Source organism: Scyliorhinus torazame, chromosome 28 (genome assembly GCF_047496885.1).
Source record: "Scyliorhinus torazame isolate Kashiwa2021f chromosome 28, sScyTor2.1, whole genome shotgun sequence".
Classification (NCBI taxonomy): Eukaryota; Metazoa; Chordata; class Chondrichthyes; order Carcharhiniformes; family Scyliorhinidae; genus Scyliorhinus; species Scyliorhinus torazame.
The window spans coordinates 15829079-15848378 of NC_092734.1; the positions used below are offsets into that span (position 1 = coordinate 15829079).

Below are 19300 nucleotides of genomic sequence, written 5' to 3' on the forward strand. Positions count from 1 at the left end.
CCCAGACCGACAGGGGTCAGCACCCAGACCGACAGGGGTCAGCACCCAGACCGACACGGGTCAGCATCCAGGGCGACACGGGTCAGCACCCAGACCGACACGGGTCAGCACCCAGACTGTCACGGGTCAGCACTCAGACCGACAGGGGTCAGCACTCAGACCGACAGGGGTCAGCACCCAGACCAACACGGGTCAGCACTCAGACCGACAGAGGTCAGCACTCAGACCGACACGGGTCAGCACCTAGACCGACACGGGTCAGCACCCAGACCGACAGGGGTCAGCACCCAGACCGACAGGGGTCAGCACCCAGACCGACACGGGTCAGCACCCAGACCGACACGGGTCAGCACCCAGACCGACAGGGGTCAGCACCCAGACCGACAGGGGTCAGCACCCAGACCGACAGGGGTCAGCACCCAGACCGACACGGGTCAGCATCCAGGGCGACACGGGTCAGCACCCAGACCGACACGGGTCAGCACCAGACCGACACGGGTCAGCACTCAGACCGACACGGGTCAGCACCCAGACCGTCACGGGTCAGCACTCAGACCGACAGGGGTCAGCACTCAGACCGACAGGGGTCAGCACCTAGACTGACACGGGTCAGCACCCAGACCGACACGGGTCAGCACTCAGACCGTCACGGGTCAGCACCTAGACTGACACGGGTCAGCACCCAGACCGACACGGGACAGCACCCAGACCGACACGGGTCAGCACTCACACCGACACGGGTCAGCACCCAGACCGACAGGGGTCAGCACCCAGACCGACACGGGTCAGCACCCAGACCGACACGGGTCAGCACCCAGACCGACACGGGTCAGCACTCGGACCGACACGGGTCAGCATCCAGGCCGACACGGGTCAGCACCCAGACCGACACGGGTCAGCATCCAGACCCAGACCGACACGGGTCAGCATCCAGATCCAGACCGACATGGGTCAGCTCCCAGACGGACACGGGTCAGCACCCGCGCCGACACGGGTCAGCACCCGGACCGACACGGGTCAGCACCCGGACCGACACGGGTCAGCACCCAGACCGACAGGGGTCAGCACCCAGACCGACAGGGGTCAGCACCCAGACCGACACGGGTCAGCACCCAGACCGACAGGGGTCAGCACCCAGACCGACAGGGGTCAGCACCTATACCGACACGGGTCAGCACCCAGACCGACACGGGTCAGCACCCAGACCGACAGGGGTCAGCACCCAGACCGACAGGGGTCAGCATCCAGACCGACACGGGTCAGCACTCAGACCGACACGGGTCAGCAGCCAGACCGACACGGGTCAGCATCCAGACCGACAGGGGTCAGCACCCAGACCGACAGGGGTCAGCACCCAGACCGACACGGGTCAGCACCCGGACCGACAGGGGTCAGCACCCAGACCGACACGGGACAGCACCCAGACCGACACGGGACAGCACCCGGACTGACACGGGTCAGCACTCGGACCGACACGGGTCAGCACCCAGACCGACACGGGTCAGCACCCAGACCGACACGGGTCAGCATCCAGATCCAGACCGACACGGGTCAGCTCCCAGACGGACACGGGTCAGCACCAGACCGACACGGGACAGCACTCAGACCGACACAGGTCAGCATCCAGACCGACACGGGACAGCACCCAGACCGACACGGGTCAGCACTCAGACCGACACGGGTCAGCACCCAGACCGACACGGGTCAGCACTCAGACCGACACGGGTCAGCATCCAGACCGACACGGGTCAGCACCCAGACCGACACGGGTCAGTACTCGGCCCGACACGGGTCAGCATCCAGGCCGACACGGGCCAGCACCCAGACCGACACGGGTCAGCATCCAGACCCAGACCGACATGGGTCAGCTCCCAGACGGACACGGGTCAGCACCCGGACCGACACGGGTCAGCACCCAGACCGACAGGGGTCAGCACCCAGAACGACAGGGGTCAGCACCCAGACCGACAGGGGTCAGCACTCAGACCGACACGGGTCAGCACCCAGACCGACACGGGTCAGCATCCAGACCGACACGGGTCAGCACACAGACCGACAGGGGTCAGCATCCAGACCGACAGGGGTCAGCACCCAGACCGACACGGGTCAGCACTCAGACCGACACGGGTCAGCAGCCAGACCGACACGGGTCAGCATCCAGACCGACACGGGTCAGCATCCAGACCGACAGGGGTCAGCACCCAGACCGACAGGGGTCAGCACCCAGACCGACACGGGTCAGCACACAGACCGACACGGGTCAGCACCCAGACCGACACGGGTCAGCACTCAGACCGACACGGGTCAGCATCCAGACCGACACTGGTCAGCATCCAGACCGACACGGGTCAGCACCCAGACCGACACGGGTCAGCACTCGGACCGACACGGGTCAGCACCCAGACCGACACGGGTCAGCACGCAGATCCAGACCGACATGGGTCAGCTCCCAGACGGACACGGGTCAGCCCCCGGACCGACACGGGTCAGCACCCGCGCCGACACGGGTCAGCACCCGGACCGACACGGGTCAGCACCCAGACCGACACGGGTCAGCACCCAGACCGACACGGGTCAGCACCCAGACCGACACGGGTCAGCACCCAGACCGACACGGGTCAGCATCCAGATCCAGACCGACATGGGTCAGCTCCCAGACGGACACGGGTCAGCACCCGCGCCGACACGGGTCAGCACCCGGACCGACACGGGTCAGCACCCAGACCGACAGGGGTCAGCACCCAGACCGACAGGGGTCAGCACCCAGACCAACAGGGGTCAGCACTCAGACCGACACGGGTCAGCACCCAGACCGACAGGGGTCAGCACCCAGACCAACAGGGGTCAGCACTCAGACCGACACGGGTCAGCACCCAGACCGACACGGGTCAGCACCCAGACCGACACGGGTCAGCACATAGACCGACACGGGTCAGCACCCAGACCGACACGGGTCAGCAGCCAGACCGACACGGGTCAGCACCCAGACCGACACGGGTCAGCACCCAGACTGACAGGGGTCAGCACTCAGACCGACACGGGTCAGCACTCAGACCGACACGGGTCAGCACCCAGACCGACACGGGTCAGCACCCAGACCGACAGGGGTCAGCACCCAGACTGTCACGGGTCAGCACTCAGAACGACACGGGTCAGCATCCAGACCGACAGGGGTCAGCAACCAGACCGACAGGGGTCAGCACCCAGACCGACAGGGGTCAGCAACCAGACCGACAGGGGTCAGCACCCAGACCGACAGGGGTCAGCACTCAGACCGACACGGGTCAGCACTCAGACCGACACGGGTCAGCACCCAGACCGACACGGGTCAGCACTCAGACCGACACGGGTCAGCACTCAGACCGACAGGGGTCAGCACCCAGACTGTCACGGGTCAGCACTCAGAACGACACGGGTCAGCATCCAGACCGACAGGGGTCAGCAACCAGACCGACAGGGGTCAGCACCCAGACCGACAGGGGTCAGCACCCAGACCGACAGGGGTCAGCACCCAGACTGTCACGGGTCAGCACTCAGAACGACACGGGTCAGCACCCAGACCGACAGGGGTCAGCACCCAGACCGACAGGGGTCAGCATCCAGACCGACAGGGGTCAGCAACCAGACCGACAGGGGTCAGCACCCAGACCGACAGGGGTCAGCAACCAGACCGACAGGGGTCAGCACCCAGACCGACAGGGGTCAGCAACCAGACCGACAGGGGTCAGCATCCAGACCGACAGGGGTCAGCACCCAGACCGACACGGGTCAGCACCGAGACCGACACGGGTCAGCATCCAGACCGACAGGGGTCAGCACCCAGACCGACACGGGTCAGCATCCAGACCGACAGGGGTCAGCACCCAGACCGACACGGGTCAGCATCCAGACCGACAGGGGTCAGCACCCAGACCGACAGGGGTCAGCAACCAGACCGACAGGGGTCAGCACCCAGACCGACACGGGTCAGCACTCAGACCGACACGGGTCAGCACCAGACCGACACGGGTCAGCATCCAGACCGACAGGGGTCAGCAACCAGACCGACAGGGGTCAGCACCCAGACCGACAGGGGTCAGCAACCAGACTGACAGGGGTCAGCACCCAGACCGACACGGGTCAGCACCCAGACCGACAGGGGTCAGCACCCAGACCGACACGGGTCAGCACCCAGACCGACACGGGTCAGCACCCAGACCGACACGGGTCAGCAACCAGACCGACAGGGGTCAGCACCCAGACCGACACGGGTCAGCACCCAGATCGACACGGGTCAGCCCCCGGACTGACACGGGTCAGCACCCTGACCGAAAGGGGTCAGCACCTAGTCCGACAGGGGTCAGCACTCAGGCCGACACGGGTCAGCACCCAGACCGACAGGGGTCAGCACCCAGACCGACAGGGGTCAGCACCCAGACCGACACGGGTCAGCACCCAGACCCAGACCGACAGGGGTCAGCACTCAGGCCAACACCGGTCAGCAACCAGACCGACACGGGTCAGCACCCAGATCGACAAGGGTCAGCAACCAGACCGACACGGGTCAGCAACCAGACCGACAGGGGTCAGCACCAGACCGACAGGGGTCAGCACCCAGACCGATACGGGTCAGCACCCAGACCGACAGGGGTCAGCACCCAGACCGACAGGGGTCAGCACCCAGACCGACAGGGGTCAGCACCCAGACCGACACGGGTCAGCACCCAGACCGACAGGGGTCAGCACCCACACCGACACGGGTCAGCACCCAGACCGACACGGGTCAGCACTCAGACCGACACGGGTCAGCACCCAGAAACAGACCGACAGGGGTCAGCACCCAGACCGACACGGGTCAGCACCCAGACCGACACGGATCAGCATCCAGACCGACACGGGTCAGCACCCAGACCGACACGGGTCAGCACCCAGACCGACACGGGTCAGCACCCAGAAACAGACCGACACGGGTCAGCACCCAGACCGACACGGGTCAGCACCCAGACCGACACGGATCAGCATCCAGACCGACACGGGTCAGCACCCAGACCGACACGGGTCAGCACCCAGACCGACACGGGTCAGCACCCAGACCGACACGGATCAGCATCCAGACCGACATGGGTCAGCACCCAGATTGACACGGGTCAGCACCAGACCGACACGGGTCAGCACCCAGACCGACACGGGTCAGCACCCAGACCGACGGGTCAGCACCCAGACCGACACGGGTCAGCACCCAGACCGACACGGGTCAGCACCCAGACTGACAGGGGTCAGCACTCAGACCGACAGGGGTCAGCACTCAGACCGACACGGGTCAGCACCCAGACCGACACGGGTCAGCACTCAGACCGACACGGGTCAGCATCCAGACCGACAGGGGTCAGCACCCAGACCGACAGGGGTCAGCAACCAGACCGACACGGGTCAGCACCCAGACCGACAGGGGTCAGCACCCAGACCGACACGGGTCAGCCCCCGGACTGACACGGGTCAGCACCCAGACCGAAAGGGGTCAGCACCCAGACCGACACGGGTCAGCACCCAGATCGACACGGGTCAGCCCCCGGACTGACACGGGTCAGCACCCAGACCGAAAGGGGTCAGCACCTAGTCCGACAGGGGTCAGCACTCAGGCCGACACGGGTCAGCACCCAGACCGACAGGGGTCAGCACCCAGACCGACACGGGTCAGCACTCAGGCCGACACGGGTCAGCACCCAGACCGACAGGGGTCAGCACCCAGACCGACACGGGTCAGCATCCAGACCGACACGGGTCAGCACCCAGACCGACACGGGTCAGCACCCAGACCGACACGGGTCAGCAACCAGACCGACACGGGTCAGCAACCAGACCGATACGGGTCAGCACCCAGACCGACAGGGGTCAGCACCCAGACCGACAGGGGTCAGCACCCAGACCGACACGGGGCAGCACCCAGACCGACACGGGTCAGCACTCAGGCCGACACGGGTAAGCATCCAGATCCAGACCGACACGGGTCAGCACTCAGACCGACACGGGTCAGCACTCAGACCGACAGGGGTCAGCACCCAGACCGACAGGGGTCAGCACCCAGACCGACACGGGTCAGCACCCAGACCGACACGGGTCAGCACCCAGACCGACACGGGTCAGCACCCAGACCGACAGGGGTCAGCACCCGGAATTACACGGGTCAGCACCCAGACTGACACGGGTCAGCACTCAGACCGACACGGGTCAGCACCCAGACCGACAGGGGTCAGCACCCAGACCAACAGGGGTCAGCACCCAGACCAACAGGGGTCAGCACCCAGACCGACACGGGTCAGCATCCAGACTGACACGGGTCAGCACCCAGACCGACACGGGTCAGCATCCAGACTGACACGGGTCAGCACCCAGACCGACACGGGTCAGCACCCAGACCGACACGGGTCAGCAACCAGACCAACAGGGGTCAGCACCCAGACCGACACGGGTCAGCAACCAGACCGACACGGGTCAGCACCCAGATCCAGACCGACACGGGTCAGCACCCAGACCGACACGGGTCAGCACTCAGACCGACACGGGTCAGCACCCAGACCGACAGGGGTCAGCACCCAGACCAACAGGGGTCAGCACCCAGACCAACAGGGGTCAGCACCCAGACCGACACGGGTCAGCATCCAGACTGACACGGGTCAGCACCCAGACCGACACGGGTCAGCATCCAGACTGACACGGGTCAGCACCCAGACCGACAAGGGTCAGCACCCAGACCGACACGGGTCAGCACCCAGACCGACACGGGTCAGCACCCAGACCGACACGGGTCAGCAACCAGACCGACAGGGGTCAGCACCCAGACCGACACGGGTCAGCAACCAGACCGACACGGGTCAGCACCCAGATCCAGACCGACACGGGTCAGCACCCAGACCGACACGGGTCAGCACCCAGACCGACACGGGTCAGCACCCAGATCCAGACCGACACGGGTCAGCATCCAGACCGACACGGGTCAGCACCCATACCGACACGGGTCAGCATCCAGACCGACACGGGTCAGCACCCAGACCGACACGGGTCAGCACCCAGACCGACACGGGTCAGCAACCAGACCGACAGGGGTCAGCACCCAGACCGACACGGGTCAGCAACCAGACCGACACGGGTCAGCACCCATACCGACACGGGTCAGCATCCAGACCGACACGGGTCAGCACCCAGATCCAGACCGACACGGGTCAGCATCCAGACCGACACGGGTCAGCACCCATACCGACACGGGTCAGCATCCAGACCGACACGGGTCAGCATCCAGACCGACACGGGTCAGCACCCAGACCGACATGGGTCAGCACCCAGACCGACACGGGTCAGCACCCCGACCGACAGGGGTCAGCACTCAGACCGACACGGTGCAGCATCCAGACCGACACGGGTCAGCACCCAGACCGACACTGGTCAGCATCCAGACCGACACGGGTCAGCATCCAGACCGACACGGGTCAGCACCCATACCGACACGGGTCAGCACTCAGACCGACACGGGTCAGCACTCAGACCGACACGGGTCAGCATCCAGACCGACACGGGTCAGCACCCATACCGACACGGGTCAGCACCCAGACTGACACGGGTCAGCACTCAGACCGACACGGGTCAGCATCCAGACCGACACGGGTCAGCACCCAGACCGACACGGGTCAGCATCCAGACCGACACGGGTCAGCACCCATACCGACACGGGTCAGCATCCAGACCGACACGGGTCAGCACTCAGACCGACACTGGTCAGCATCCAGACCGACACGGGTCAGCATCCAGACCGACACGGGTCAGCACCCATACCGACACGGGTCAGCACCCATACCGACACGGGTCAGCACCCATACCGACACGGGTCAGCACCCAGACCGACACGGGTCAGCACCCATACCGACACGGGTCAGCACCCATACCGACACGGGTCAGCACCCAGACCGACACGGGTCAGCACTCAGACCGACACTGGTCAGCATCCAGACCGACACGGGTCAGCATCCAGACCGACACGGGTCAGCACCCAGACCGACACGGGTCAGCACCCATACCGACACGGGTCAGCATCCAGACCGACACGGGTCAGCACTCAGACCGACACTGGTCAGCATCCAGACCGACACGGGTCAGCATCCAGACCGACACGGGTCAGCACCCATACCGACACGGGTCAGCATCCAGACCGACACGGGTCAGCACCCAGACCGACACGGGTCAGCACCCAGACCGACACTGGTCAGCATCCAGACCGACACGGGTCAGCATCCAGACCGACACGGGTCAGCACCCAGACCGACAGGGGTCAGCACCCAGACCGACACGGGTCAGCACCCAGACCGACACGGGTCAGCACCCAGACCGACACGGGTCAGCATCCAGACCGACACGGGTCAGCACCCAGACCGACACGGGACAGCATCCAGACCGACACGGGTCAGCACCCAGACCGACACGGGACAGCATCCAGACCGACACGGGTCAGCACCCAGACCGACACGGGACAGCATCCAGACCGACACGGGTCAGCACCCAGACCGACACGGGTCAGCACCCAGACCGACACGGGTCAGCACTCAGACCGACACGGGTCAGCACTCAGACCGACACGGGTCAGCACCCAGACCGACACGGGTCAGCACTCAGACCGACACGGGTCAGCACTCAGACCGACACGGGTCAGCACCCAGACCGACACGGGTCAGCACCTAGACCGACACGGGTCAGCATCCAGACCGACACGGGTCAGCACCCAGACCGACACGGGTCAGCACCCAGACCGACACGGGTCAGCACCCAGACCGACACGGGTCAGCACCCAGACCGATACGGGTCAGCATCCAGACCGACACGGGTCAGCACCCAGACCGACTCGGGTCAGCACTCAGACCGACACGGGTCAGCACCCAGACCGACACGGGTCAGCATCCAGACCGTCACGGGTCAGCACCTAGACCGACACGGGTCAGCACCCAGACCGACAGGGGTCAGCAGCCAGACCGACACGGGTCAGCACTCAGACCGACACGGGTCAGCACACAGACCGACACGGGTCAGCACCCGGACCGACACGGGTCAGCACTCGGACCGACAGGGGTCAGCACTCAGACCGACACGGGTCAGCATCCAGACCGACGCAGGTCAGCACCCGGACCGACACGGGTCAGCACCCAGACCGACACGGGTCAGCACCCAGACCGACGCAGGTCAGCACCCAGACCGACACGGGTCAGCACCCAGACCGACACGGGTCAGCACCCGGACCGACACGGGTCAGCACCCAGACCGACACGGGTCAGCACCCAGACCGACGCAGGTCAGCACCCAGACCGACACGGGTCAGCACCCAGACCGACACGGGTCAGCACCCAGACCGACAGGGGTCAGCACCCAGACTGACACGGGTCAGCACCCAGACCGACACGGGTCAGCACCGAGACCGACACGGGTCAGCACCCAGACCGACAGGGGTCAGCACCCAGACTGACACGGGTCAGCACCCAGACCGACACGGGTCAGCACCAGACCGACACGGGTCAGCACCCAGACCGACACGGGTCAGCACCCAGACCGACAGGGGTCAGCACCCAGACTGACACGGGTCAGCATCCGGACCGACACGGGTCAGCACCCAGACCGACACGGATCAGCATCCAGACCGACAGGGGTCAGCACCCAGACCGACACGGGTCAGCACCCAGACCGACACGGGTCAGCACCCAGACCGACACGGGTCATCACCCAGACCGACACGGGTCAGCACCAGACCGACACGGGTCAGCACCCAGACCGACACGGGTCAGCACCCAGACCGACAGGGGTCAGCACCCAGACCGACACGGGTCAGCACCCAGACCGACACGGGTCAGCACCCAGACCGACACGGGTCAGCACCCAGACCGACACGGGTCAGCATCCAGACCGACACGGGTCAGCATCCAGACCGACAGGGGTCAGCACTCAGACCGACATGGGTCAGCACCCAGACCGACACGGGTCAGCACCCAGACCGACACGGGTCAGCATCCAGACCGACACGGGTCAGCATCCAGACCGACATGGGTCAGCACCCAGACCGACAGGGGTCAGCACGCAGACCGACACGGGTCAGCACTCAGACCGACACGGGTCAGCACCCAGACCGACACGGGTCAGCACTCAGACCGACACGGGTCAGCACCCAGACTGACACGGGTCAGCACTCAGACCGACACGGGTCAGCACTCAGACCGACACGGGTCAGCACTCAGACCGACACGGGTCAGCACTCAGACCGACACGGGTCAGCACCCTGACTGACATGGGTCAGCACTCAGACCGACACGGGTCAGCACTCAGACCGACACGGGTCAGCATCCAGACTGACACGGGTCAGCACCCAGACCGACACGGGTCAGCACCTAGACCGACAGGCGTCAGCACCCAGACCGACACGGGTCAGCACTCAGACCGACACGGGTCAGCACCCAGACTGACACGGGTCAGCACCCAGACCGACAGGGGTCAGCACCCAGACTGACACGGGTCAGCACCCAGACCGACACGGGTCAGCACCCAGACCGACACGGGTCAGCACTCAGACCGACACGGGTCAGCACTCAGACCGACACGGGTCAGCATCCAGACTGACACGGGTCAGCACCCAGACTGACACGGGTCAGCACCCAGACCGACATGGGTCAGCACTCAGACCGACACGGGTCAGCACTCAGACCGACACGGGTCAGCATCCAGACTGACACGGGTCAGCACCCAGACCGACACGGGTCAGCACCCAGACCGACACGGGTCAGCATCCAGACCGACACGGGTCAGCACCCAGACCGACACGGGTCAGCACCCGGACCGACACGGGTCAGCATCCAGACCGACACGGGTCAGCATCCAGACCGACACGGGTCAGCATCCAGACCGACACGGGTCAGCATCCAGACGGACACGGGTCAGCATCCAGACCGACACGGGTCAGCATCCAGACGGACACGGGTCAGCATCCAGACTGACACGGGTCAGCATCCAGACGGACACGGGTCAGCATCCAGACCGACACGGGTCAGCATCCAGACGGACACGGGTCAGCATCCAGACCGACACGGGTCAGCATCCAGACCGACACGGGTCAGCATCCAGACGGACACGGGTCAGCATCCAGACCGACACGGGTCAGCATCCAGACCGACACGGGTCAGCACTCAGACCGACACGGGTCAGCACCCAGACCGACACGGGTCAGCATCCAGACCGACACGGGTCAGCACTCAGACCGACACGGGTCAGCATCCAGTCCGACACGGGTCAGCACCCAGACCGACACGGGTCAGCATCCAGACGGACAGGCGTACGCAGAGCCCTGAATTTCACTTTACGCACATCGCCAAATCTGTGGTGAATTAAATCTGCCTCAGCCACCTCTGTTTTTGCCGGGGCAACACGGTGGCGCAGCGGTCAATGATGCCCCGCGGGGCTCACTGTCCGTGTGGAGCTTGCACATTCTCCCCGTGTCTGCGTGGGTCTCACCCCCACAACCCAAAGATATGCAGGATTGGCCACGCCAAATTGCCCCTTAACTGGAAAATAAAACGAAGAATTGGGTTACTTTAAATTAATTTTTTGTATAAAATAATTCTCTGGCCCGCCTCCTGGCAGCCGCACGGTTTTGCATTGGTCGGTGTGGAATACGAGACCTGGGAAGCCATAAGACGAAAACCCGGGCCAAAGAACAGGAAAATGAAATCTGGGTAAACATGTTTTCGAAACCTATTGCTGAGAAATCTACTGGAGGAGTTTGGTGTCGCCTGCAAAGTTTCTTGGCGGGCTTAAGCTCCATGTGTTTCGACCACAGCCATTAGAAAGGCAGGCTAAACGGCATCGCCCAAAGTTCCTAGTAACCAGTACACATGCTATCAAAACAAAGGGAAAGCTCATGAATCAAATATGCAACGGCTGTCTGCCAATTCTACGCAGCCCTTGCCCACTGCGGCTGAAGTATGAACACGCTGCCTAAAGGGAAGGGAGCGAAGATGTGAACATTGCAACTCTACACTAGCTAAACACACTCCAGCACAAAGGCAAATATCTTTTTTCTTTATAAATTTAGAGTACCCAATTCATTTTTTCCAATTAAGGGGCAATTTAGCGTGGCCAATCCACCTACCCTGCACATCTTTGGGTTGTGGGGGTGAAACCCACACAGACACGGGGAGAATGTGCAAACTCCACACGGGCAGTGACCCAGAGCCGGGATTCGAACCTGGGACCTCGGCGCCATGAGGCAGCAGGGCTAACCCACTGCACCACCGAGCCGCACGCGAATACCTTTTCAATAGCCACCTAATCACATCTTCAAATTCTCAGAGAAATCTGCATCAACTAGTTTGTCAAAAAGCGTTAAACATCATCACGGTCTGGGAAGTTGCCCTCACTTTTTTCATTTAAAAAAAACCAAGCCAGGGACATGCAGTTGGTCGCGTGCGAAAGGAGCAGGCCGCTGCACCGATCTCGATCATCCGCAAGCGGCAATTTTAAATTTCACGGGAAGGCTGACAAAATGGAGCCTTGCTACTTTTTCCATTCGGTTCCTGAGACTATGGTGACAGTCCAACTCCGCTGCGGAGGTTCAATGCATTGTTTCGTAACTTGGGGATCTGTGTTCAGGATTTCAGCTGCAAAATGGTGCCAAGCTGGAGAGCGGAGAGAGTCCCAGCACCCATCGGTCAGTCGATTGGTTGTGCAGCGAACGTAGATGCTGTTGCTATCTAACATCTGCCACAAGGGGGCAGATTGGTTTGCTTTCTCTAACGACAGCACTAATTCTTAGAATAAACCAGCAGTAACACCGCAGTGTTATTTCAATGTACCCGGAGAGAACATAGAGCAAGAAGAGATGGTTACAGATTGAATACGAAGCAGCTCCCCTGTTTTCTATTTGTTTGTTTTCTTCTGTTTTTGGTGTAGGGACAACAAAACCTGTATAAAACAACAATGTGCTGTGACAGACGTGACCCCCCCCCCCTCCCGACCGTTCCCCATATCCCTGAATTCCCGGAAACACAGTCAGCAACTGAGCAGCCACACTCTCTGGGGTGCAGAATTCCACTGGTTCACAATTACAGAGGCGTAGAATCCATAGAACCCCTAGCGTGCCGCAGGAGGCCATTCGGCCCATTGAATCGGCACTGACTCGCTGCAAGAGCACCCTACCCAGGCCTACTCCTAGGCCTAGCCCCCTAACCCTGGAACCCCACCTTTGGACACTAAAGAGAAATTTCGAGGGGCCTAACCTGCACATCTTTGGACTGTGGCAGGAAACCGGAGCAGCCGGAGGAACCCACGCCGACATGGGGAGAACGTGCAGACTCCACGGTGACCCAAGGTCGGAATGGAATCTGGGACCCTGGAACTGTGAGGCAGCGGTGCTAACCACTGTGCCGTCCAAATTTCTCCTCGCCTCGTTCCTAAATGGTTGATCCTTTATTCGGTGACTGTAACATCGCGATCTGGATGCCCAGGTCAAGTGAAACAGTTTCTCAGCATCTGCCCCTGAAGAATGCTGTCGCTCATAAGTTAAAGAGAGGTTTCAGGAGGGCGGCGCAGTGGTTAGCACTGCTGACTCACGCCGCCGAGGACCCGGGTTCGATCCCGGCCCTGGGTCGCTGTTCCGTGTGGAGTTTGCACATTCTCCCGAGTGTGGGTGTGGGTGTGGGGGGGGGTCTCACACCCCACAACCCAAAAAGAGGTTCAGGGTCGGTGAATTGGCCATGCTAAATTGCCCCTTAATTGGAAATAAATTGGGTTTATTTATTTTTTAAAAAGGTTTCAGGGCCTGAGGTTTCAGGATGGCAGAGATGGGCCATACCTCGCCCCCTCCTACCCATTCCAACATTACCCTATTACCCTCTAACAAGCATTGATCGGCATAAGACTGGCCTTCTGCCCTCACTCGGGAGGAAGTCCGGCCGGCTGGCAGCTCTCCCGTCCCTCCAGGGTAACATTCATGTCCAGGAGAAACGTCAGAGGGAGTGGGGAACAGCGCTTCCCATTTCGCTCGGACACTTTTTAATTCAAGCCAGGAACCCACGTTTTAACAGCAGATGTTTTAAATACTCGCACCTTCGATTGCTCCTTCACAACTACTCATCAAAACGTCCACCAGGTTAGATCTTTACCAAACTTCTCTTTCCCAGGACAACAGTCCGAACTTTTCCAAACTCCTCCTAACTGAAGTCCCTCATCCTAGGAGTATAAATGTTTTTAAATTTTAGAGTACCCAATTAGATTTTTTTCACAATTAAGGGGCAATTTAAATCCACCTAGCCTGCACATCTTTGGGTTGTGGGGTCGAAACCCACGCAAACATGGGGAGAGAAAGTGCAAACTCCACACGGACAGTGACCCAGGGCCGGGATCGAACCTGGGACCTCGGCGCCATGAGGCTGCAGTGCTAACCCCTGCGCCACCGTGCTGCCCTATCTGCCAATGTTAATGGTAAACCATTTATGAGGTGTTAGGGCACGTCGTATAGATAGGGAGGTCACACAATTCAAACTGTAGACTTTAACAACTCCCTTCACATTGTGATCACTGGTTCGACCTCAGTCATAGGGGGTTCAAGTTCGCTGTAAAATAAGGGGTCACCCATTTAAGACAAAGAGGAGGAGAAATGTTCTCTCTCAGGCGGCATCGAGTCTTTTGGAACTCAATGGAAGCAAGACTTTGAACTTTTCTAAGGCAGAAGTGGACAGATTTTGATAAACAGAGTGGTGAAAGGTTATTGGTGGGAGACGGCAGATTAGGCATGATCGTATTGAATGACGGAGCAGGCATGAGAGGCCGTGTCCTTACTCCTGCCCCAAATGCGTGCGCTCCTATTCTGGGCCCCGCACTTACACAGGATGTCACTGCCTCGGGAATGGTTGCAGAGGAGATTCACTGGAATAACACCAGGGATGAGGTTATGTGGAGAGATGAGCAAAGTTGGGAATGTTCCCCTTAGAGCAGAGGAGGTTGGAGAGAGCTGGAGGTATTCAAAATGATGAGGGGTTTGGGTAGAATAGAGGGGGAGATATCGTTTCAAGCGACAGGAGGATGGCAAGCCAGAGGGCTCGGGTTTAAGGCATTGGGCGAAGGACTTTCAACCTGCGTGTGACAGGGGGGGAAACTAAAAGAACTAAAAAGCAAATGAGGAAAACCAACCCCATCCTTGCAGAATAAACCGAGACAGCTGTAAACGCAGGTCGCTGCTGTGTAAAATGCAGAAGAGCTGAGCCTTAATTAATTTCTCTAAGACACATGCAACGCATGCTGCACTGCTTTTAAATATTTACACGTTCTCCACAATCTCTTATCCCACTCATTAATAGTGAACTGCGCAGAGACCTTTCACAATGCTAATATCATAATGATGCCAAGAGGCTAAATGGGTTTTAATTTGCCTCCCAAATGCAATAAAGCTCCAAACTAATCTGTTTCTAAAGGCTGCAGAGGGTCAGAGGAAATAAAAGGGTCCCGTCTCTGTAATTAAAATAACGCTGCGCTGGGTGGGTGCCCCAAGGTCTGCAGAAGGTCTTGTGCCATCTGAAGCCACAATTAGAGTTATTTATGGCATTTGCTGTTACCTCATTGTAACAATTCTGAAGGGGAGTAGCACTGCTGCCTCACGGCGCCGAGGACCTGGGTTCGATCCGTGTGGAGAACGTGCAAACTCCGCACCGAGAGTCACCCAATGCCGGCATTGAACCCGGGTTCCTGGCGCTGCGAGGCAGCAGTGCTAACCACTGTGCCACCCGAATTGAGATGGCAATTTAACAAGGGGGATAAAATGCAACTGGTCTTCACATGAGACACATCAATAGCATGAACATTATCTTGTAACATAGCCTCAATGTCAAGACATTAAGATTATTACTGGCTTGAAAACATTGACGACATTGTCTTCTCTCTCTGCTTCTTTCATGTTGTACAATGCCTATTGATGGAAGAGGAGAGAGTACAGAGTCTTAGTAACGTGCTTGCGAGCTCGCAGCCTCCTGCTTGCACGTCACAGCAATGATAAAAGGGGATCGCAACAGGTGCAGAGGTCACTTCTGTCAAAGAAGAATGGCCCATGGATTGACCTTTGAGGCACACACCTGCTGGAGAACTCGTAGAGCTGGCCAAATGATAGCAGCACAAGGCACAAGGCCAGGATGTCGCCTTAACCTCCATCGCTAGGAGCCACGCTCAACAACAACAACAGCGGGAAGAAAATATCTTTGACACTTTGTGCTAACGTACCGTCAAGCAGCCCATCAGACTCTGCTCAAAAGGACGTTGGAAGGCGCGTGGATCACCACACCAGTCAAGAAGCTCAGTGGCAGCAGTCTGGAAGTTTGCAGGGTTCTGTAAGTGCTGTAACGAGATGGGAGAAATTCAGTTCAACTGATAGGGAATGAAACTAACCGTTAAAGACATGAGTTCATCTAAGATCTATCAGATGTGCAGTGGCGCACAACTCCAGGGTGGCAACCAATGGAAGGTTCATACCCCCTGGATGTGCTTATGGCGCTATTTAAATGAGCACTTGAAAAACCACAGCAGACAAAGTTACAGCGCAAGTGCTGCAAAACGGCTTTAGAATAGATAGGTGCTTGATGGCCAGCACAGCTAGAATGGGCCGAAGGGCCTCCCTCTTTGTGCTGTAAACCTCTACGACTATGACTGATCGCATGCCCAGTACTAAAAACCTATTTCGCAAGTATCAGTCTTTGAAATCTGAAATAAAACCTAACGCTCGATATGCACAGCAGTTCAGACACAACCGGCATAGAGAGAAACATTAACTCTGTTTCTCTCTCTATTGATTCAGACGGACAAGGAGGAGCAGGCCATTCGGCCCCTCGAGCCTGCTCTGCCATTTAATAAGATCATTGCTGATCTGGTAGTAACCTTAAATCTGCATCCCGCAGCCTCCCCCGATAACCTATCACCCCATTGGTTACCATGAATCTATCCAGCTCAGCCTCAAAATGGTTCAAAGATTCTGAATCCACCAGTTTTTCAGGAAGATATTCTGCAGGAACTGCTGGGCATTTTCTCTTTTTTAAATATATAAATTTAGAGTACCCAATTCATTTTTCCCCAATTAAGGGGCAATTTAGCGTGGCCAATCCACCTCGCCTGCACATCTTTGGGTTGTGGGGGTGAAGCCCACGCAAACACGGGGAGAATGGGCAAACTCCACACGGACAGTGACCCTGAGCCGGGATCGAACCTGGGACCTTGGCGCCGTGAGGCAGCTGTGCTACCCACTGCGCCACCGTGCTGCCCTGCCGGGCATTTTCAACATTTTCAGTTTTTGTTGTTATCTAATCACAAACGTTATAATGTGTGTGCGCGCGCGCGAGCGTGCATGCATGTGTGCGTGCGAGTGTGGCATGTGTGGGTACGTGTGTGTGTGTGTGGCATGCGTGTGTGTGTGCGCGTGTGGCATCTGCAGGTACGTGTGTGTGTGGCATGTGCGGTTGTGTGTGTGTGTGTGTGGCATATGTGGGTGTGTGTGTGTGGCATGCGCAGGTACGTGTGTGTGTGCACCTGCGTATGTGCGTGCGTGCGGATGTATTTGGCGTGTGTGGATACGTTTGTGTGCAAAGGGGTCAGATGAGAACATGAACAGGCTGAACTCTCGTGTCCTCTTTATCAAACAGGCCGGCAGCATTCGTACGTTACACTGGAGCAATCACGGAACAGCCGAGAGTTGTTGAAGTGAACATGAAAAGGGGAGAGAAAAACTGACAAAAGTAGAGAAATAATCTTTCATGAAACAAACCGAAATGGCACAGAGCACTGCACTGACACAAGATGCCCAAAGCGCTGCCAAGCCCCACTTGGCAAGCTGACAGTCTCAATATCCAAATCAAAAACACCTTCAAAGTCTGTGACAAAAGCGATTCAAACCCATAATCATGCAGCAGTAAAGTTTCACGTCCACCCGTTCATTACCTGTTCCATTGACAGAAATTTCTGGCTCCCTTGACCAATGCCCTGGAGTTGGCAAAGATGATTAGGCTTCCCAAGTGATAGGAGATAAAGGCCTCTTTGCACATCGAGTTTGCCGAGGACTACAATGGAACATTAATCTCCACTTGTGTGTTTGAGAACACTGTGTCCCTTACAGATAATGCGGAAGGAAATTGGCATCTCTGTGCAATTTCCACACCCAGAACTGACATTGCAAAGTGAGAAATTCCAAACACACTGCCTCGGGAAACAGCCTGTCCATTGGGAAAGGGAACAAGTTCAACATGACGGGGTGTGGGGCAAAGGTTCCTGGTCTTTGTTTTGTGACCTGTAACCCTGCACTTTGTCCCAAAACAAATCCATCTACAGTACAGGTTGAAGCCAGCAGGATAAACCAACAAGGTCGCTAAAAAAAACCCACATATGGATGCTTTGTTTTATCAACAGAAAGATATGTTTTGCCGGGCAGCACGGTGGCGCAGTGGTTAGCACTGGGACTACGGCGCTGAGGACCCAGGTTCGAACACCGGCCCTGGGTCACTGTCCGTGTTGAGTTTGCACATTCTCCCCGTGTGTGGGTGGCTCTCACCCCCACAACCCAAAAGATGAGCAGGGTAGGTGGATTGGCCACGCTAATAATTGGGGAAAAAAAATAATTGGGTACTCTAAATTTATTTTTAAAAAGATATGTTGAGCCTCTATAAATGACTAGTTAGGCCTTCACTGCAAGTTGGTGTTCAGGATAGACGGCACAGTGATTAGCGTGGGTTTCCTCCCACAGTCCAAAGATGTGCAGGTTAGATGCATTGGCCATGCTAAATTTCTCCTCAAGTGTCCAGGGATGTGCAGGTTAGGTTATGGGGTTCCATGGAAAGGGCGGGGTGGATGGGTCAGTGGACATGGATGGAGTGCTCTTTCGGAGGGTCAGCACAGGCGTGATGGGCTGAATGGCCTCCTTCTGCACTGTAGGGATTCTATGAATTCTGAGCAGCACACGTCAGGATAGTTGCCAAGACTTTGGGTCAAAGGAGACTTTCCTGAGCAATACAAAGGATAGGAACTTGGATGATGTGCAGAGATTGAAACGGTTGCGATGGTTCTCCCCAGGGCAGAGTAGTATGTGGGGAGATGTAAAAGAGGTGCTCAAAGTTACGGAGGGATTTGGGTGGAGTAAATACAGAGAAAGTGTTTCCACTGGCAAGAAAGGTTGATAACTAGAAGCCGCAAACTTAAGACAATTGACAATAGGAATTGGAAGGGAAACGAGGGAGGAATTCCTTTTGGATAATCGGGAATGGTCTGTCCGAAAGGT

At 58.8% G+C, this 19300-nt stretch overlaps 1 protein-coding gene across 12 annotated transcripts in view; it reads right to left on the reverse strand.

Moving 5' to 3' along the window:
• The window catches only part of zmiz1a (zinc finger, MIZ-type containing 1a), a 1215152-nt gene that overhangs the window by 305703 nt on the left and 890149 nt on the right, over positions 1-19300 (reverse strand). For 11 of the 12 annotated variants that reach the window (XM_072491545.1, XM_072491540.1, XM_072491548.1 and 8 more), the window contains one exon: positions 16267-16380. In XM_072491545.1, the coding sequence (XP_072347646.1) occupies positions 16267-16380 (114 nt within the window). Of the gene's footprint in view, positions 1-16266; positions 16381-19300 lie in introns of those variants that run through there. The other variant, XM_072491554.1, reaches the window with a different exon arrangement.